Source organism: Coloeus monedula (genome assembly GCF_965178545.1).
Source record: "Coloeus monedula genome assembly, chromosome: Z".
Taxonomy (NCBI): Eukaryota; Metazoa; Chordata; class Aves; order Passeriformes; family Corvidae; genus Coloeus; species Coloeus monedula.
Genome location: NC_138822.1, coordinates 64,309,355 through 64,330,191, shown reverse-complemented (window position 1 = coordinate 64,330,191; position 20,837 = coordinate 64,309,355). Strand labels below are relative to the sequence as shown.

General features: G+C 38.2%; 1 protein-coding gene across 1 annotated transcript in view; it reads left to right on the top strand.

The window, feature by feature from the left end:
* The window catches only part of RNF180 (ring finger protein 180), a gene marked incomplete at both ends in the record, with an annotated part of 84,218 nt that overhangs the window by 56,073 nt on the left and 7,308 nt on the right, over positions 1-20,837 (top strand). The window contains 2 exon segments of the mRNA XM_082301693.1: positions 6,473-6,698; positions 11,293-11,418. Of these exon segments, the coding sequence (XP_082157819.1) occupies positions 6,473-6,698; positions 11,293-11,418 (352 nt within the window).

Sequence of the window (20,837 nt, the reverse complement as noted above, 5' to 3'; positions counted from 1 at the left end):
CAGTCCTGTGCCATGTGCTCTGGAATGACCCTGCTGGGGAAGGGAGGTTGATAGAAAAGAACCAGTGTGGTCTCTCCCAACCTGACCCATCCTGTGGTTCTGTGATTTTGAATAGAGGACATGGCAATAGATAGCTCCACAGAGCTGCCTCAGCTGCTTGGCTCTGCTTTGAAGTTTTTGGCTTGCCTTTGGGTTTTTCTGAAATGTTGTATGGGGAGAAATTTAGAGTGAAGGGAGTTTAGACTCAATTATTGATTTGTAAAGATGTTTAAGCCATGGGCATTGATATCTCTACCCTATTATGATTTATATGTTTCAACCTTAGTTTTGCCAAACACCTCAAAATACGTCCTTTTGTATTCATTATACCAGTAAACTGAAACGGTGTTCAAAGGCGTACAAACCCTGGCATACCTTATGGCCTAATTTGGAAGAACTACTGCTAGTATAGCTAGCAAAAATTTTTGGTAGGGTTTTTCTGCATTTTAATATTGGATTTTTTTTTCTGAGTTTACTTTTGAAATTCCATTAAAAATCACTAATTTATTTACAGAAATAAGGCTAGATAAATTCTGTTTGAAGCAACAGAGCACTTAAAGACTTCCCTATAACAATGACAGTCATTTCAGTCCCTGTACTCAATATACCTATCAATTTTAAGATATTTTCAGGAAGTAATGTACCTGATGTCATAACCCTTGTTCCAGGTTTTTTTGCAATTGACTGAGAGGCTCAAAAGCTCTTGTGGGACAATCTGATGTATGGATAGACATGGCACTCCTATAAGCTACTTTCTTGTTGGAAACCAGACTAAACCTACTAATATTTTTGTCCAGCAGCAACAAAGAAGCATTTATTTCTTTTTGTTCTGTTTTTGTACAAAACAGTATCAATACTCACGCTTTCTTACTTTTTCAGACCTGAGGTGTATGATTCTGATTCTGCATTATAACTGAAGAATAAAAAGTTTGGTTTAGAGTTGCAAATCATTCTAGAGGCAGTTTTCTTTGCAGGATAACCATATGAAATATAAAACTGATTTTTCCTCAGTCATCATTCCTTTCAGCTGTGGACATTTTTGAGCTTACAAAGCATTCTGAATAGGTCAGTTTAAAATGAAGGGTTTTGCAAGTTTTTTTTATTCATAATGGGGCATCTTTGTCAAATGTCCTATGTGCTTTATATGATTTTACCACTGTTCTGATCATACTTCCAGGTTTTACTCTGAACTTCCTTTTACTGATAGCATTCTTACAAAATCTTTTCTTGTAAGTGTCTATAACCACTAGGTCTAGGTCTTTCACATTATTACAGATAAATCATACATTAAATATAACGTTACTCAGTGGTGCATGTGTTCTTTCTGAATGTGGAACTGAATCAAATACTTCATTGCAGTCCAGTAGCAGTGACTTCTCACAAGCTCCAATATCTGTATTTAATGCCCTCATGCCACTTCTCAACCACCGCTGTGTTAGACTCCATGTTACTTAACATGTTTTGGAGGCTTCTCAAACAGAAGTTGATCCACTGTTCCTCTCTTTTCTTTTGTTAATGTCCTTTAGATATCCAACCAGTGAAATATCAGGGGTTACTTTCAAATCCATATTAGCAGTTCCCAATCGACGTGCGAAGATGAAAGGCTCTTACCTTTCCTTCATTTCTTAGGAGGAATAGTTTTGCTTTCAAGGTTTTTATGTTATTATTTAGCAATCTCTTACTGTCCTTGATGTTTACATGTCCTTTCTCAATTTTGTTTGTACTATAATCCTGTAAGAAAACCATTCTGGTTTATGCTTGTAAAGTTCTCATACACTAAAGCCGTGACTCTAGTAATGCATAGGCACCACATAATTGCAAACCAAAAAATAATGGTTGTTTAAATTATTGTGCATTATCTTCTTGCATAAAAAAGTTCCTCTGGTTGTAGCTTTGCAGTACTGAATAATGCCATGTGCCTACATAGGTCTTTTGAAAAGGGTCACAAAGGTGTGGAAAAGACATCTCTTCCACTAAGAAAATTACTCTTAACTAGATATTGTTTGCACATTAGAATAGTTTTGATCTTCCTAATCGCAGTTGGTTCTGAGATACCCCTGTCTGTTCATCTTACCATGATTACAAACCTGTCTCAGAACCAACCATTACCCTTGAGTCCTCAGCCGTTTTGCCTCTAGCTCTCTTATTTACTTAAGTGCTTTATGTAAGACATTTATGTTGTTGTCAGCTCCTCTGTACCCATTTTCTTTCCAAACAGTGCTCATCAAAACCAGTCAGCAAGAACTTGCTCTTCCGCATATTTTGGTTTTGTGCTAGATTTTAATTATGATTTTGACCTTACATAGAATCAGAGAGTCATTTAGGTTGGAAAAGAGCTTTAAGATCATCAAGTGCAAACACTAACCCAGCACTGGCAAGCTCATGTGGCGGGGTTGGAGGGGACTGTTATTTTCACAATGTATTAGTGTTTCCTAATTTCTGCTGAAGTCATCTGTCCTGTAATTACCTGAGATTACTTTCCTCACTTTCTCCACCAAATTATTTTCCACTTTTTTTACAAAGAAATGGTATTATGAAGCTTTCTTCATTCTAAAAGTACTTAGCTGTAATCAATTCTATTACCCTTTGCCATTCTGTTCTGGTGAGAGTTTTCTCTGCTGTAAGTGCAGAGACAGTCTGAGTTAAACAGTTTTACTGAGAGCTGTAATACTCTAGTATTTAACGTTGCTCTAACAGCATTTCCTACAGCATGGAGCTGGAAGTAATGGTCCCAAGCTGTTGCTGTCTGTGACTAGCTTCTGTGGATGTTAGTCCAGCCACATCTATGCTGCCTGCTTATCAGTACTACCTACTTGCCTCTGTAGTAAATTTCCGTACACACTGAAGTTTTCTGGGACCCTGTCAAGTGGAGAAAATCAAGCTGGAGTGGTAAGTTCTAAGGTTAGAGACACACAGTTACTGACATTCCTGGTTGTACAAGAGCTTGCATTTGGACACAGTGCTAAACCCAAACTATCTCCGTGCATTTTTGGCACAGCAGGTCAGAATTTACAAGCCCTCTTGGCACGTAATATCCTGGAAAGTGCAATGCAAAGGCTGACACAGAATGAAAGGACAAGTGTTTATCCAGAACTGATAAATCCTGGCTTAATACTTACACTCTGTGTTTTTAGTGCATTTCACAGTAGCCATACTGTTAAGGACTTAATCACTATTTGCAGAGTTCAGTATCTCCCACAGAGAGAGATACTCTTTGGGAGTAATGAGAGACACAGAAATCCAAACCAGTAAGCCATAAATGTAATCTTCTCTGAAACACCTAGAGATTCCCATATCTACAGTAACCACAATATTACGAATATTAACAATTGTCATTAACTTTTAGTACCAGTGTCAGGCAGTAGTGGTCTGTGATGGCCTATGAGTGTCAAAAGTGGCCTCTGTAATATGTAGTGTTGTGGGTTGACCCTGGCTGGACTCCGGGCACCCACCAAAGCTTCTCTATCCCTTCCCACCCCAGCTGGACAGGGGACGCAAGTATTGGGAGTTTAGAGTAAGGTAACGCGGTGCAGTGGTCGGTGGAGAGGTCACCATGTTTTCCCAAAAGCATTCCTGGGAAGGGATCGCTCCAGCAGTGCCATGTGGCACACCAGCAGGCTAACTTCACACCTGTGCCAATAGAGGCATGAAAGCACACACTCACACTCAGGCTGGATAGCTCATGCGTTACCAGAGGCAAAGAGTCAGGAGGGGTTCCTTGTATAGAGTCCCACAGACAGAGGTTCACAGCAGCCACACTGTGAAGGGATCCCGTGACAAAGAACCCAGAACAATGCAGGGTCCAGGGTTTTACATAGGAGCAGGGCAAGCATCAGGGATTAGTGATATGAGGGCATGAGGGCACTACAAAGGTGGGCTAGGGAATGGGAGCCAGTGGGGAAGCTCTGGGGGAGTGGCGAGGGGCAAGGGCCAATGGGGGGAACCTGGAGTGGAGAACTTACTGCATTACAACCTTTTAAGAGGTAAAAGGTGTGTATGGTCAACCAGCCAACCACACAGACCAAATCTGCATAGAACCACAAAGCCTGATGGGGGAGGCTTTCTTTCCCACTCTGAGCCTGGGGGTGATGTTAAACTATTGAGCTGGCCCACCAACAGGCCTCTCCTGCTCCGGAGCCCTTTGGCCCCTTGGCCTCCACTGCCGCTGGCTCAGCCACTGCAAAAATAAGGGGCATGAGAGAAGAGTTTTGACACTCAGCTGCGTCTGATATGCTTCTGTCTTTGTTTTTCCTGGTGGGTCTCTTGGATATTGGACTGTAATGGGTTCTGTGAGCTGTGAAAGAGAAAACCAGAAACAAAGAAGATGGATAGAGGCGGTAGAGCATGGTAAATTTCTCCTGACTGGTTCCCATAAAGATAATTTTTTTTTTTCTTTAAGCCAATATCCTCATTCTAATCAGGATAGTGTTAACTTTTGCAGCAGCCAGGAGGGAACATGGCTAGGACCTGGAGGATTGTTCTATTCTACCTCAGGTCATTGCTGGGGTCAGGGGAAGGGAGAGAAGGGCTTCCTTCCAGTTGAGTAAGCATGGTGCCAGTTCTGAGCCAGAGGGAGCAGTGGGGTAATATCTATTCTCAGGAGTTTCCACAGTGAGCAATAATGGGTTTTTTTCTTATACTTTCTGCCATTAGTGTTGTTGCTGTTACTGTTAATTTTCTCATCTCATTGCCGTTCCCAGTAAATTGTTCTTATCTCAGCCTGTGATCTTTACCTTTTGTGCTTCCAATTCTCCTCTCCAGCCCTCTGCAGAGGGGAGGGGGAGCAAGTGAGTGGCACATGTTTTGGAGAGTCTCAGTGGGAGCACTAAATTGAGGAGTACCATTCGTTAATCACGACAGTCAAAAACCCTGGGTGCTATTAATACCAGATTTTTCAGATTACTTGGAAAGGTTTAGTCATCTTACAAGAGCAAAGCATGAACATGGCAATATACACAAGTTGTTACATTCATATGGGATATGCACCATTTATGAAGTCCAACTATGTCTTCCTACAAATATATGAGTGCAAGTAAATTTGAAGCATATGTGCTGACCAAAGCAAGCAGTCACCAAAGATGTTAGAAGTTCCTAGGCTTTCTACTCTAATGTTTATGTTGTGCTTTGTAGTAATAAAGTTGCAGCTTGTTTCGAACTCATTCTTTTTGGAGCATGGCCTTCACAAATTACTGTTCAAAAGCAGAAAAATCCACAGTTTTATTTTTAGAGATTTTTATTTTGTTTTGCCTTTCTTGGCAAAGTAAAGGTATTTTCACACCTGAAGGATGGGATGCTATCCAGAGGGATGTGGACAAGCTCAAAAAGTGGGTACACAGGAATCTCATGAGGTTTAATAAGACCAAGTGAAATACACTACACCTGGTTGGAGCAAGCCCTGATACCAGTACAGGCTGAAGCATGAAGGGATCAAGAGCAGCCCTGCCCAGAAGGACTTGGGGGTGCTGGTGGGTGAGAGGCTGGACATGACCCAGCCATGGGCACTCACAGCCCAGAGAGCCAAACGTGTCCTGGGCTGCATCCAAAGCAGCGCGGCCAGCAGGGCCAGGGAGGGGATTCTGCCCCTCTGCTCTGCTGAGACCCCACCTGCAGTGCTGCATCCAGCTCTGGGGTCCCAGCACGGGAAGGACATGGACCTATTAGAGCAGGTTCAGACAAGCCAGAAAAATAATCAGAGGGATGGAGCACCTCTCTAACAAGGAAATACTGAGAATTTGGTTTGTACAAACTAGAAAAGAGAAGGCTTAAGGGTGACCGAATTGTGGTCTTCCAGTACTTGAAAGGGCTACAAGAAAGATGGAGAGAGGCTATTTACAAGGGCATGTAAAGGGGGAATGACTTCAAACATCAAGAAGATAAGTTTAGATTAGCTATTAGGGACAAATTCTTCACTGTGAGGATGGTGAGGCACTGGAACAGGTTGCCCAGAGAAGCTGTGGATGCACCATTATAGGAAGTATTCAAGGCCAGGTTGGATGGAGCTCTGATCACCCTGGTCTAGTGAAAGGTGTCTTGCACATGGCAGGAGGGTAGGAACTAGATGATCTTTAAGGTCCCGTTTAACCCAAACCATTCTGTGTTTCCACAATTTTTGTAATGCAGCTACATATAAATTGTTGAAATTCATTTTAAAAGAAGAAATCTGATGATAATACAGTTGTACTCAGCCTTTTTGGTTTTATGACTTCCTTTTTTTACTGTCTTGTGATTTTTCTTCTTTCCCACAGAGAACTTTTTCTGACATTCCTGTTGAATGTTTCATCATCTTGTTAAAAGTAACCTGTATTAAATTTAAGAGTATCACTGGTGTGTACCATCTTCTTAAGCACTACTTAAAGTGACCTTCTGAACAATTGCTTTATCAAAAACAGTTATGACCTGAATGTGAAAATATGTTCTCTTTTTCTTCTTGCAGCCTGCAAATGATAACCTGCAGACAGATGATGAACATGGACTCAGAGGAGATAAAGAAAGCTATCTCTGTGCTGTGTGTCTGGATGTTTATTTCAATCCTTACATGTGCTATCCATGCCACCATATCTTTTGTGAACCTTGCTTAAGGATGCTTGCCAAAGACAATCCAACCAGCACTCCATGTCCACTGTGTCGCAGTACAATTGCCAGAGTATTTTTCCAAACAGGTAAAAATGAAAGTTTTTTACACATAGAAAAATACTGGTAATTTTGCTTCCTGTATGCATGCAGAGCAGATTTTGGTAATGTTAATCCACTGCAAGGTTTTCTTTCCATGTAACTCCTCCTAGGACCATTCCATGCAGGCTCTCTTCAGTGTCAAAAAGTTATTCAGGCACCGTACTTCTAAACTTTTTATTTTAGAAGTGAGATTCTGATATTTTGTATTTCTTTGGCTTCTTCTTCCTAAATATAACAGGCTCCAAACAAAATAAACATTTTTCAAACTATCGTACTGGGAAAATGTTTTTAAAATTGCTAGCTTAATGGCACACCAAAAAATGCTCTTTTATTTATGACATTAAATTTGGACACAAGTGAAAATAAAGGCTGGCAGAACTCTTGGTAATTTTCTTAAATCTCCCATCCTGGCCTCTTATACCCTCATTTCTAGTGTTCCTTAACCTTAACAGTAGGAAAATATGGTGGGTAGGGGGTGTTTGATGTCATATTGAGTATAGAAATAGAAGAGGGTAAGTAGTCCTGCAGATAGAGTATCTGGAACAGCATGAGTCAGTCTTTTATGTCCAAAGCTTATATAGTCGATTCAAGTACTATTGATAAAATTGCACTGTGGCATCTGGAGTTAGGTCATTTACAGCACTTAAAACTGTGCATAGACAGATCACAAAGTAATGGAATGACTCAGCCATGCAGAAGTGTTTGTTTCATTTTAGATGCTACAGAGATCTTGCAGTGATCCTCTTTAAGCTATTGTAAGTGCTGTGATGACAGGTTAGGGATGCAGACTGAAGTAGGATTTCACATTGATCAGCAGAGCTGCCCACCTTCTGTTTCTGGTTGTGCACAGACTCTGCCTTTGTACAGGCATAACTTTGTATGATTTGGTGGCGGGTCAGTTTGAGGAACTGACTGGGGTAAATAAGAGCTGATTTGGGTGGGAAGGAGGCATTTTTCACACGAACCTATTGCCCCAGGATGATTCACTGAGCAGCTGCTGGTGGTCAGGGATAGAGACTGGCTATCCCTGCATTGACTGCACTGCAGCAGAGGAAATGGATGGAAAGCTGCAGCCTGAGCACTCTCAACCACCTGCCTGTCTGGTGTATAGAGATTTCAAGCTGTTCTCATTTCATTTCCCTAATGTTTGATGCTCCCTTCAATTTGATGTACCGATGAAGTGTGTTTCACTGATAGAGAGTTAGCTTTTTCTAGGGCTATTTAAATTTTTAAAAAGCTATTTAGCAGATTTGCTGGAGAAAAATACTACTGGTAGAGCACAAAGGGAGAATAAAGATGCTTCCTAAAATGTATTTGCAAAACTTTTCAACACATTACAGTAATCTAAGTGAGATATTACCAGGATTATTTGTAGCCTTTAAGTACTTAGCATACAATGTGTAAAAATGCCTGGTGGGTGGGAGTGAAGAAGAAGGAGCCAGATTCTTCTGAGTGGTGCTCACTTCAAGCACAAGAGGCATTGGGCACAAACTGAAACACATGAGATCCCATCTGTACACAAGAAAACACTTTCTTTCATGGGACGGTGGTCAAACAGGCTGGTCAGAGAGGCTGTGGAGTACCCATCAAAACCCAGCTGGACCTGGTTCTGGGCACCTGCATAGCTGACCCTGCTTGAGCAGGTTGGACTAGTTGTTCTCAAGACATCCCATTCAACCTCACCCACTCTGTTAAAATATTAAATAGGTGTGTAGCTTTTTTGAGGAAAAGGATTTATGTGACTAAGGAGGAAATACGGTGTCTTAGATATGTAAACAGAATCTACTATAAATAGAGAACCATAACAATGTGTAAGATATTTAGTATTAACAACTTCAGATGAGAGAAATCAGCAGCTATTTGTATATTGCCGTGCAGTGTATAGCAATATATGCTTGACTTAGCAATATATTTAAAAATAGCTATGCTAATTTAGCTTTGTTTTATTATCTATATTTAGAAAAATATTTTGAAATTTTCCAGTGTGTAACATACTGAGCAGCTTTTAAATGAACCAAGTGGTATTGATGATGATACCATACCCTTAGTGAAATTAGTAAAATCAGCACATTAAGAAGAGTGATGGTGCCAGAGCAATGTAAAGTATAGTAATTTTTTTTTCACTCAGAAGATTTATTAAGCCTTTTTAAAGTTATGATAAAGTCACTGCTACTATAGGTTTGTGCAAGCAGCAAAGCAAAGTTGCTAGTACTCTTTACATACTTCTCTAATGCTGCAGCTGGGATGTCTTATTTCCCTCATTAATTTATTTTGGATGCATTCTGCAGCTTTCCATTTGTGTATGTGCATTTATTTTACAAAGATATATCAAAAAGAAAAACAATTAAGGATCTATTCAGAAGTTCACTTCTTAGCTTGTACAGTTTTGCAGACTGAACATAACTACAACAGAAGGATGCATGTAACATTGAAAAAAAAAAAAAAAGGCTAACAGGTCGATTATCCATCAGTTATGGAGAAAAAAATGTTTAACTGGGAGCTACAAAGGCAGATTTGACTCATGAGGGTACTTCCTCTGGCTGGTTGCCTTGATCAACTGGGCCTTTTTTACAGAATCCCTTAAGCTTGAGTTCCAATCCAGATAGGTTGCTCTGATGGTGTTTACCATGCATTCCCATCTTTCTTAAATGCCTTCTTAGAAGCCCTTCTCCCGTCAGGATAAACTCAATCTGATCAGATGATAGGGTGCCCAGGATACACCTGAGACATCAGCTTTTGAGCTGATTGCACCAAGTAACTTCCAAATCTTTTAAATGCTTCACTAACCAGGAAAGAGTGATCTTCTACACTTTCATTCATACAAAGTTTCATTTATGTTGTTTCCAAGAAGGGCCAGATCTGACACTCATGTACAATAAATCCACCACTTTGGAGGAATGCAGATTCAGGGTAGTGGTTGTGCAAGGGAGGTCCAGGCACATGGCAGGGAAGGGGTCATGTATGTACAGAAAGATGGGTGACCTGGCCAGCCTGAGGGGATCTTTCAGTGAAAGCCTAGCCAAGCAGCTTTCTAGAAACCCGTAGGACTTGTCAGCACTCCCTTTTCTGAAAAGGGAGTTTTCAGGAATTAGATGCCTCACCAGAGGTTTCAGTATTTAAATCTGGACAATAAAATTGAAAGAACTGTGTTGATTTCTATGGTCTGTAGCAGGAAATTAAAATGTTCTCTGTCTATGCTGTGAGAGGCAAGCAGAGTCTCATCAGAAGCCTGAATCTGAATAGTACTTAATCCAAATATGTTCAGTAGCATATAAAGCTCTTCCATAAAAATTTTAAAAACACTAGTGAAAAATACACAGTTTGTTCATTTTACATTTAGGAGAGAAAATGGCCTTTTCTGCTTCAGTGACAGCAGTTTATATGTGCAGTAGCTCTATTTTCACATAATGAGACAGAAGATTTGAAGATTTCTGTGTTCTTCATGTATTGTGTAGCCTCATTCCACCTGCATTGTGACATGGTGAAATAAAGGATAATTTTTAGAGTAAGACCAGCGTAGAGTTTTTACTTCAAATCTGCTGTCTTCCCCTTACACAGAAAAAGCTACTGGAACCAAAGGTATTTGGAATTTTTTTCTTCTTTTTGGATCCTGCTCACAAAAAGCTTAGCTTTCTTAAATTTGCCAGAGAAAAAGATTTTATCCTTTCATAAAATATTTATTATAAGAAAAGTATGTACCATTACAGTGGGCCACATAAAGTAATTAAACACAAGCCTTCTCAAAAAACCCAGGAATGTCTTTTCTTTTTTGAAGGTACAGAAAGAATTTGGTAGCAGCTGCTGTTGGTATTTATCTGGAGCCTTCTTGGTTTGGAGACACGAATTGGGCAGGGGTTTCATGGGCAGGGGTTGAAGTTTTTCCTGTTAGCTACTAGCTTAGCAACCCTGTTTGTTATCAGCAGATCAATTCTATGGTAGGAAAATACTGTTGATTTTAAATTGTTTTCCATTGCACTGCTATGGATAGATTAGTTTGGCAGTTTTGGGTTGCAATCATGAAGGTATTTCCCCAAATTATGCCCTGAAAAAATGTTGATTTATTGAGATTAGTACATAATGCCAACTCCTCCAATGTGTCATGAATCATCCTACAAATGTTTTCTTAGTTCCTGTTAATCCAAAGTATTTTTAAAAATCTCAAAACAATTTCAGACTCTTCCCCTTTCTTTGCATTACTGACTATTACTGAGTGGGAGTGTTAAACAAAAAGCAATATGAACTGAGAATTCATACCACAGTCACTTTTATGGATATAATTTTTATTCATAGAGGTCATCATAGTTTTGTAAGTTAAATAGCTTGATTTCTTAAATATATCATTTTGCCAGAAATTGACATCAGCTTTTCTAATTTTTTTTCCAAAGAAACAGAATGTTTAAGACTTGCTCTTGCTATACATGGAAATGCTTGGGTAAATGTCATTTTAAAAGAAAATTAGATGTTATAATCAGAAAAAGGATTACACAGTAGATATGGCATTTTTATTTTGTATAAATTTATGCAAATTATCGCTTTATTTAGAGCATTGATGTATGCATTCTTTCCTCTTAATTATTGTAGATCTGAATAACTCTACCAGATCTTTTTTCCCTATGGAATATTTGAATCTAAAGGAAAGCTTTCAAAACTCCAGTTCTGCTAAATGGCCTCTACCAAGCTGCAAGAAAGCATTCAGAGTTTTTGAAGGTAAGATTTTTAATTTTTTTCCTAAATATCATTCATTCTCAAGTATAATATTTGGAAATAAGACTCTGAGAAATACATGCCATTGGCAAATGGATGATTCTTAAAGTAGAGCTGAGATTAACACTCCTGGGTGATTCATACACAGGGCTCTGAATCTAAAGATAAACTACAAACTGTAAAAAGACAATTGTTTGTGTACATTTTAATTTATTTTTGAATCTTTAATTCTGTGCACATTATCAGGATAATTGTATGTAGCTTCCGCCTTAGAAAAATTTCTGTCTGCATAGTGGAATAAAGAAAATTACTCTAGGAAAAAAGTTCCTAGTTCTGAGTGTGGTCAATAAAGACCTCTCAAAAAAAATCAGTCTTTTATGAAAGAAGTCATATAAAAAGTTTCAAATAATATAAATTATTTTAAATATTTCCATACTGCTTGTTTAATACATATGAAATGGAGTAATGGGTATGGGTGTTTTAGTTTCATTTTCTCTTTTTTGTATGAAGAAAGCTTAATCGTCTTATTGCTACTTTAACACTTAAACATTTTCATGATTATCTGTTAACTAAACAGCATTTAAGTTAGACCACTTAAATGCAGGATTCATGTTTACCCATATTTCCCTGTTTTCAGTCTAATGGCCTTTCTTCACCAGGCCTCATGTACATTTACTTACATAGTTACTTGTATATACTTTTTATAGTGCTGAGTCTGGCTAGCAGATACACTTTTTCTGTTTGTAAGAATAGACTGCTTTTAAAAGTATGTGGAAAAAATAAAATGGGACATCCATTTTGTATTCGTTTTATAAGTCTACCCAGGCCTTTGTAAAGGTGAAATTTGGTAAATTCTGGTACTCCACTTATAAAACTATGTCATGTAAGGTCAAGATTTGATACTGAGAATATCAAGACATGTTCGTGGCTATGAAAAATAGCAAAGCTGAGAAGTTTGAGGTCTGGTAGAGTCTTTGGTATTACTCAGAGAGGAAGGTGTTGGCAGGACAAACTAAGATGACTATTTATTTTCTCTAACAGGAGTTAATGTAGTATGGGTGTTAATGCTGGCTTATTGGTTTATTTTAATATATATTATGTATGTGACATAGTTCCTTTATGTTCTGTAGTATTATATAAATTATGCCTTTCATAAATATGAAGGGCCACAATGCTAAGTATTGTACAAAGCATAAATAATTAGAAATAAAAGAAGGACCTGGAGAGGTACCTAAAAATTTGGCATATTGTTCAACAAAGGTAATTTCAAATGCTGAAATTACGTGTTTCCACAGGGTAGCCTAGAAGTCCCACACTAAATGGAAGCATGATTAGACCTACTTAATAGGACACCCAAACCACAAAGCTGCCTGAAACTTTGTTTTTTTATTCCTAATAAAAGTGTTGCTGCCATGTCTCTCTCTTCTGACTTTCTATATCAATAAAAACTACTCCAGGTTTGTGTGCATTCAACAAGCAAAGATATAGTACTTCTACCTGGACTGCTTATTTGGGCTCATATCTAAATCGTGCTTGGCAGCACCTAAAGTTCCATATTTTGTTTTCATAATTGCTTGTGTTCTCTGCCTCAGGAGGCTCCTAGGGACTTAACAGGCATAAAAGACTGAGAATAGTGGCAGCAAAAGTCTTCTGACACTGTATTAGATTCCATTGCAAATGCAAACCCTGATACCACTGAGAGCTGAAGGGGTAAAGTAAGTACTTAGATTATTTTTTTTTTTTTAATTCAGAAGGTAATAGCCTAATAAGATATTAGAATTTCAGAAGTCAAAAATAAGGAATGGGAAGAGGAATATGGTGGGTACATGAGTAGAGTGACTGGAGTGAAACAGGATATGATTACAGTGCTAGAAAGCAGTGAAATCTTGCAAATTTGAATGTTAAAATAACCACCTTTGTATAAGAGTGCATTGTCAAATACTGCAATACAATACTGCATTTTCAAAGAAAAAATTCTGTAGCCATGTTAGAAATGCATATGCTCTTTCACCTTCATATCCAGCAGGTCCAGTGTTCACTGAGAATCTAGAAGCTCTTTTTGTATGATTCCAGCTTTCATTGTGACAAAACCTCTTCCACAATATCGTTTTAATGCTACAGATATAAAAATAGTAAACCTTGAACAGTAAATCACTCTTTAGAGATGCTAGATAAGATCAGACCTCAGAACTAGATCAGGATATGAGGAGAGAAAGATGGCTGTTAGGAAGTCTAGATCATATACAAGATTTATCAGTGTAACTAATTTAGACTTTCTGGACATTGCAGGGCTGCTAGATAAAATCAAGCACTTTCTCTTCTTCCTTACTTTTTTCCTGAACTGATTCACTAAGCCAAATATATTTGGTAATCTACATGTAAGTCTTCTTTCATATCAGATTTCCCATGAGGAATGTAGAATTATCTTTAACTAATCATACAACCAACCATAACTTTTGAGTTCTTATACAAAATGAAAAAACCTCAGCACTGCAAGCACTTTTGGGCTTTAAGCTGATGAAAATTCCTCCAGAGTAGTTTGCCCTTGTATTGTACTGTATTTTTTTCCAATAAAATAATCGACAGAGTTCCCATTTGTTTCATAAACATTGCTTATAGTATCACTCGCTATATGGTATGCTCTGTTTGGTCAAGGATAGGTTAATGATAAAATGGAAATGCTATTCAAGAAGGAAACCAATTCTTCTTTTCCTATTCAGATTTTTAATACATGGAAAAGTTAACAAGCTAATTTTAAATATTTCTCTAAAATGTCTTCTGTTTCATATGAGATAAACAAAAATTATATTATTTATTCTTTTGAGTAGTGGCAACTTCAAAAAAATGTAATTGCACAGTAGAAATAACATGTCAATTAGTGGTTTCCTTAAATAGATTTTAAAACCGATAAATAGTGTAGTTTGAACAGGAGAGTTAAATAGCAAAACTCAATTGGATCCTATTATCATATATTCATAGTTTAGTAACAGGTGGCCTTTATATGCCAGTAAAGTGGAATTGCATTCTGTAAGCACTGTACAGTCACAGAAAGTTCACCAACTAAGGGTAAGTCTCCAAAAGTAATTTGATACAGAAATGTGAGCTAAAAGAAGTGATTAGGATAATTTAAATTGCAAATATGATAGTTAATTTGACAGTGACTTTTGTGTAATCAAGTGCAGAAATTAAAAATGACTGAGACAGTGCACTGGGCCTAAAAGTGTTATTTCAAAAGTTTTTGCATAAATCTGAGATAGAAATGCATTGAAGAGATAGAGGATAAAGTGATGGTAGCATTGTAGATGGGTGTTGGCTGCCTGCATATAGAGTAAGGTTGTAGAGATGGCTCCGGAAAAGTAGAGGTGGGTGTTCAGAGCAGGAGAAGGGGATTGTGAAACCTCTGAGTTACAACCCTTGGTGACTGTTTGAAATCATAATTATTCCTAGGCTAATAGGAAATTCCCTCCAAGTGTTACTGTTGCTAATGTTTTTATTTAAAATATGGCAGTTAAATTGAAAGTCTAGTTAAAAATAGAATATTTATTTCTATGTTTTCAAATGTTTACTCTAGAAAACATTCCTCCAGTGTTGCATACCATGAAATCTGTGCAGATTTTTTCCTGAACTCATCTCTTTAGGTGCTTAATAAAAAGATTGACTTCTACATCAGTCAAGGACTGCACAATAGAGTGTTTTCCAAGGCTACTAATACCAGTGGAAATCACCACCATCTCAGTAGGTCACATCTGCCATGTCCTTTTGTGTAATCATTCTCTAGAGAAAATGGTGAACAATTTCCTTTAGAGAAAGCTTTTGATAATACCTGTTGGTACATTTTTAAATATCTCTGTCTTTAAAATAGGGGTACAACACTAAAATTTACTTTCTTGATTCAAGATCCTTGTTATCATTATTTCAGTTTGATAGGCAACAAAAGCAGGATGTTAAAAACTGAGAAAATTTACAGGTTTTAAGTTCATATTTCCTTTTTTTAAAAATAACCAAAAAAAGTAATACTAGTTTTCAAGTTCAGATACTGTGATCTACTGAGAAGAAAACAAGACAGGTGTTACTGAAAATAGAAGGTGCAGCATTTAATTTTAGCTATAAAGAGTAATGCTGGCATATAAGAAGGATCCCAGAATAATCCTTATTTTGGGCTATTTTTCCCAAATTCTACTATTCCATCCCATCAGGGTCACCCAGAGCAGGTGAGACAGGAACTCATCCAGGTGGGTTTTTAATGTCTCTGGAGAGGGAGACTCCACAACCTCCCTGGGCAGCTCTGCAGCCCTCAATGTAAAGAAATTCTTCCTCATGTTGAGGCGGAACTTTTGTGTTTTAGTTTATGGCCATTGCCCCTTTCCCGTTCTCTGAACACCACTGAACAGAGTCTGGCACCATCCTCTTGGAAGCTGCCTTCAAGATATTTATGTGTTATTGAGCTTTTCTCTCTGTCTTCTTTTGTCTAGGCTCCACAGGCCCAGCTCTCTCAGGTGTCTCCTCATAAGATTCTTCAGTAGAGCTTGTGAAATCACAAAAAGTTAATTTGCACACGTCTATTTCTCACAAAATGCATTTGCAACCTACAGTCTTCACAGAAAGTGAATTTTCTGCCTAAAAAAGACACTTCACTGGAAAGTGTTGTCTCAGAGCGTCTGTTAGGCTTATAGTACGCTAATACAGAAAGACAGAATCCAAGCCCTGCTGGTTGAGTGTCTTTGGTCAGCTCCACTGATGGCAACTTTGTTATTTTGCTGATTTTTCAGCACTTGGACCTAACTCTTGCACCCATTTTTCTTGCCCACAAGTTTTTTCAGTTCCAGCTGATGCCTCCTCCTAGCTGTGCTCTAGCTAGCCTTTATGCCTCTCCTTCTGCACCTCACCAAGTAGAAGTCAATCTGGAAGGAAAATAAAATGGACGGGAAACTAAAATAAAAAAGTCATTGCCACAGAGATATCTTAAGCTTCAGCTTCAGAGCTGCCACTTGTCCCTGTTATTTTGCCAACAGTGTTAGTACAAAACATTGTGCAAGTATCAATAGCCTTGTTTATCTTTTAAGCTTTTTTGCAGTGGCTGTTCTTTAGGGACTCCTTCAGAGCCACACTCTGATTGAAAAGAATGTTCTGTAACCTTTTTCCATTCCTAAAGACTGCCTCCAGCACTAGCCTGTGTAGGAGAGTAATTTACTGCTCAAAAATTATGGTTGCTGATTTGTCTCTATTGGTTCATCAATGCACTGAAGGGAATCAAATTCTAGCTAATTTGTATGTGTCATCAGGATTGCTTGTTTCCATTTAACCATGATGTTGTAAGACTGGTGTACCAGGAATATTGATAGTTGTAATTACGCAATGCCAAGGGTTGGATAGAATGGCCATGGCAAAAAAAGCATACTATAGCCTTTCCCTGTTTGACATGGACCTGATTGGATGTTAGATTGGCATCTTTAGTTCTGCTTAGGTAACCAAGTGTTCATACTGGTCAATGAGACAAACTAAGAACATCTTGGGACCTCTTACAAAGCCATGGTCCCACAGCTGTACCAGAGAGACCCAAATGAACTTGTAGGGGAGTTGGAGGTATTGTGGTTTTGACTCTGCAGCCTACAATTCCTAAAATCTTTTAAAAAGGTCCTTTTCTAAAGATGCTTGATAAAATATAGCTGTGTTCAGGGTAAGAGGGAAAGTTCTTTGAAGCATTAATAGCCAATTAAAAGATACCAAACAAGGAATATAAATTAATGATTAACTTTTCTCACTGAAGGGATATTATATGGGTCCTGTGTGGGTCTATATTACAGTTTCTAGCATCCAGCATATTTGTTTACAAGATATGAAGACGTAACATTTGTTTACAGTACTGAAATATTTGGGATAATAAAAATTAACACGACGTGCAAGGAGTGGCAGGAGACTGTCTTGGTACCCAGTGTTCTTCAGCAATGTTTACATTGTTTTCCTTTCATCGCAAAACAAGGTAGTTAACAGGAAGGGTACAGACAAGATAAAAGAGAAAGTCAGGTTTCAATTGTTTCCTGATGAGGAATATGTAAATAGACTAGAATGCTTCACACAAAGAAAGAGATTACTAGAAGAGGGAGGATGATTGTGGTAATTAAGATCACAAAAACCGGGACAGAAGTGTATGGGCTGCTGTTGTTCCTGGTCTCATAATAAAAGATCTAGAACTCTGCAAAAGAACTAAAAGACATTAAATAAAATTATCATTATGCCAAAGCATGAGTTTAAATAATGACAGATTCTTGTTCCTGTTAAACTCAAAGATACCACATTTGTCTACAGAGATCCTGGAACTGCAAGTCCCTAGGACTGAGAGGGAAAAGTATTGCAATATGCTTGCCCTGTTCTTAGTTTTTTTCAATGCCAACCAATTCCTCATAGTTTGACTTGTCAGAGAAAGAATGATAGGGTAGGAAGACCTTTAGACTACTGAGTATGCCTGTTTTATGAGATGTTCTACAGTTTTATGACAGTGGTGTCTTCCATTACAATTTTATTTAAGCCATCATAAAAGAATTTTTTTTTTAATTAAATAAGATCACATAAATATTTACTATTTGCTCTCTAGAGACAATTGTAAACAATACATAATCTTAGTTTAACCACCCTAGCTAAACTTTGAATTACTAGTTTTTTGAAGTGGTAGTCTTTCATCACAGAATTTGTTCAGAGCATAAAATACCTCTTGGTTTTAGTATTTATGTTTTGTGCAAAATTCTGCTTTGATTAGATCAGGTTAGGATTGGTCTCTGTGAACAAGTGGAAGAAAAGATGCCTTCTTTCTTCATCGACAGGAATTAGCAAGTGTTTTTTATGTGTTTTAGTGGAAATGGGGAATAATCCTTGCCAGCTATGCCAACTAGAATAGGAAAAAATGGTTATATTCTTAATTAGCTGTTAACTATTATGGTTAGTAAATTTTATGTCATACGTTCTTCCCCAGCACTGCAATGCACTGCCTAGGAGAGCAGTTTGTACTCATGTAGCCCCTAAAGGGTCTCAACGCTGCTGGTGTAAATATCTTATCTTGAAAGTTAAGTTTTCTTGGTTTTCAGTCCTTTGATTTGATACCTCAGAGAAACCTTGTTTGCTATAAAAATAACAGTTTTATATTTTTACCATCTAGATGGTTGTTGCTGCCTGTTCTGAGCTTCCCTTCCCCCTCCCAAAGACACCTGCTCCTGCCCATGTGCTCCGAGCTCCTTTGTTCCAAGCGCCGGCAAAGCCAAATGTAACTCAGACTCTTCAGCAGTGTCTCACTGGCCGCTCACCCCGGATCCGCCCCCAGTCCTCCCCTTTCCCCTTCTCCTTAAGAGATGGTCGAGGGAAGGCTCCGCCTCTCTCTCAGCTCAGCGAATTTCCTGTGAACATCTCTGGTTGTCTGTCTCATTTGAAAGCTTCTAACTGCAGGGAATTGAGCGAGCAGGGAGCTGTATTTCTCCCTCTTTGCTTCTGCTGGTGGTATTTGCTCTGCAGCTGATTCAGGTACCGATTTTAGAGCTACCAAAGTGCCAGATCGCCTGTGCTACCTCTCAAGGCTGCTCGAGGCTTTCTAAGGCATTGAAATACAAGCGCTAGCCGGTATAAAGCTGAAAAGATACCTTCCACAGATGGTAGATGGTTGGCTTCATTGCTGTCAATGAGTTGACAGAGAAGAAAGCAGGACAGCCATGTACAGTGTTTTTCCTACCTAGCATGCCTGTGATTACTACTTCATACACCTGTACCAGTGACAGATAGGTCTGTGCCCATTCCAAATTTGGACATAAACAAAAGTTCATTTTGATCCTGGAGCATTTATTGGGCAGAAACCTGACAAGATTTTTGGAAGAATATGGTGCTTGCGCAGCATAACTGTAAAAAGTTAGGCAACATTTTCTAGGCAATACGGAATTGTGGAGACTCTTTAAAGTGAAAATGAAAGCTGACATTTTAATTTGATGAAGGACAAAAGAGGAGCCATGGAAGCACTCAAGGTGATGTGTGAGAACAATAAGCAAGAAAAGGTGATCATATTTTAATTAGTCCAGTGCCAGCCTAAGCATGCCTTTTCAAAGAAGCCAGAGATGAGCAAACAGCAGAATAAATTCAGGAGCTTTGGTGAATATCCTTGCTGAGTAGATAAAAGTTGAATGTTTGAAATGGCATCAGAAAAAAATCAGAGATAGCAACTATTACACATCTAATCAAGGATTAAAGGAAGGAATTTTTAACAGTTCATAAGCATTTTCTTTTTATTTCAAACAGCTTCTTTCTTGTTAACTTTTTAAATAACCCTGCTTTATGAAAATTTATTTTCAATTTTCTGTTGAGCATCTATGAAGGCTTTTTAGACAGCTCTTTCTGTGAAACCTTGGCTAACTTCCTAAAAATTGGTTGACTACTGTCAGCATCAGAAAACTTTCAGTTCAGAAAAACTGCCAGCTTTCTGAAGATACAGTCTTGTACTTTGGATTTTTCATTCTCTGGAGGAATATTTCTTTTGTTTGCTCAGATGAGAAATAGGAATTTTGTCCATTGACATTAGCTAAAGCTGAACATGGCTTTGTTTAAAGACAATGGCATGGCTCCAAGGTAGGCCATTCACCAGTTTCTCTGGAGAAATTAAGGGATGTATGTTGTCAGATTTGCATATAAACTAAATGTTTTGTGTAAATACTCAGAGCCTTGTCTTACAGAGGGGTGTGGTGAGGCATGCCTATTACGTGTATTCCCTCTGACCTCTGCTGTCACATAGTCCCTGTCTTAAGAGAAGTTGGGCCAATGCATGAATTTATTTTTAAGAAATTATTTGCATTACTGTTATCTTATGATATATGATAAAATTGGCTTCAAACGTTAAAGCCTTAAGCACTAAAAGGGTTATAACAGCAGTTTATAACAAAACTCTGCGAAGTTTTTGTTAAATCATCATTAGTATTGAGTTAATATTATTTTTTAACAAAAGACAGCAATCATGCAGGTCACAAAATAAGAATCTAGAGGGAATTAAGCAGCATGCCAAGTAGCATTCACAGTAAAGACAAGAAGGGATATGACATATTTTTAATGCTATTTTATACTTATTCAGTCATCTCTTATTATATTGTCTGCCTGTAAATATCAATAGTTTTGCCCCTCTACATACTGTGAGGTAGCAGTCTGTACAGAGCCCAAGGCTGTAAGTAGTTAGGGAGGGAGGAGCTGTAGGGAAGAATGAAACTAGAGGGAGGTGATGCCATTACAGCTGTATGAGACAAATGGGTAAAGTCTTTTGTGATGATAACTTAGCAAGAGTGGCTAGCAGCTGAAATACAGTATTTGGTTATCTGTGAAGGTGACATAGAAATGTTCAGTGGTAAAATGTAGGAACAGCAGAGAGAGATGAATGATGATAAAAGAAATAGAAAATAGATTAA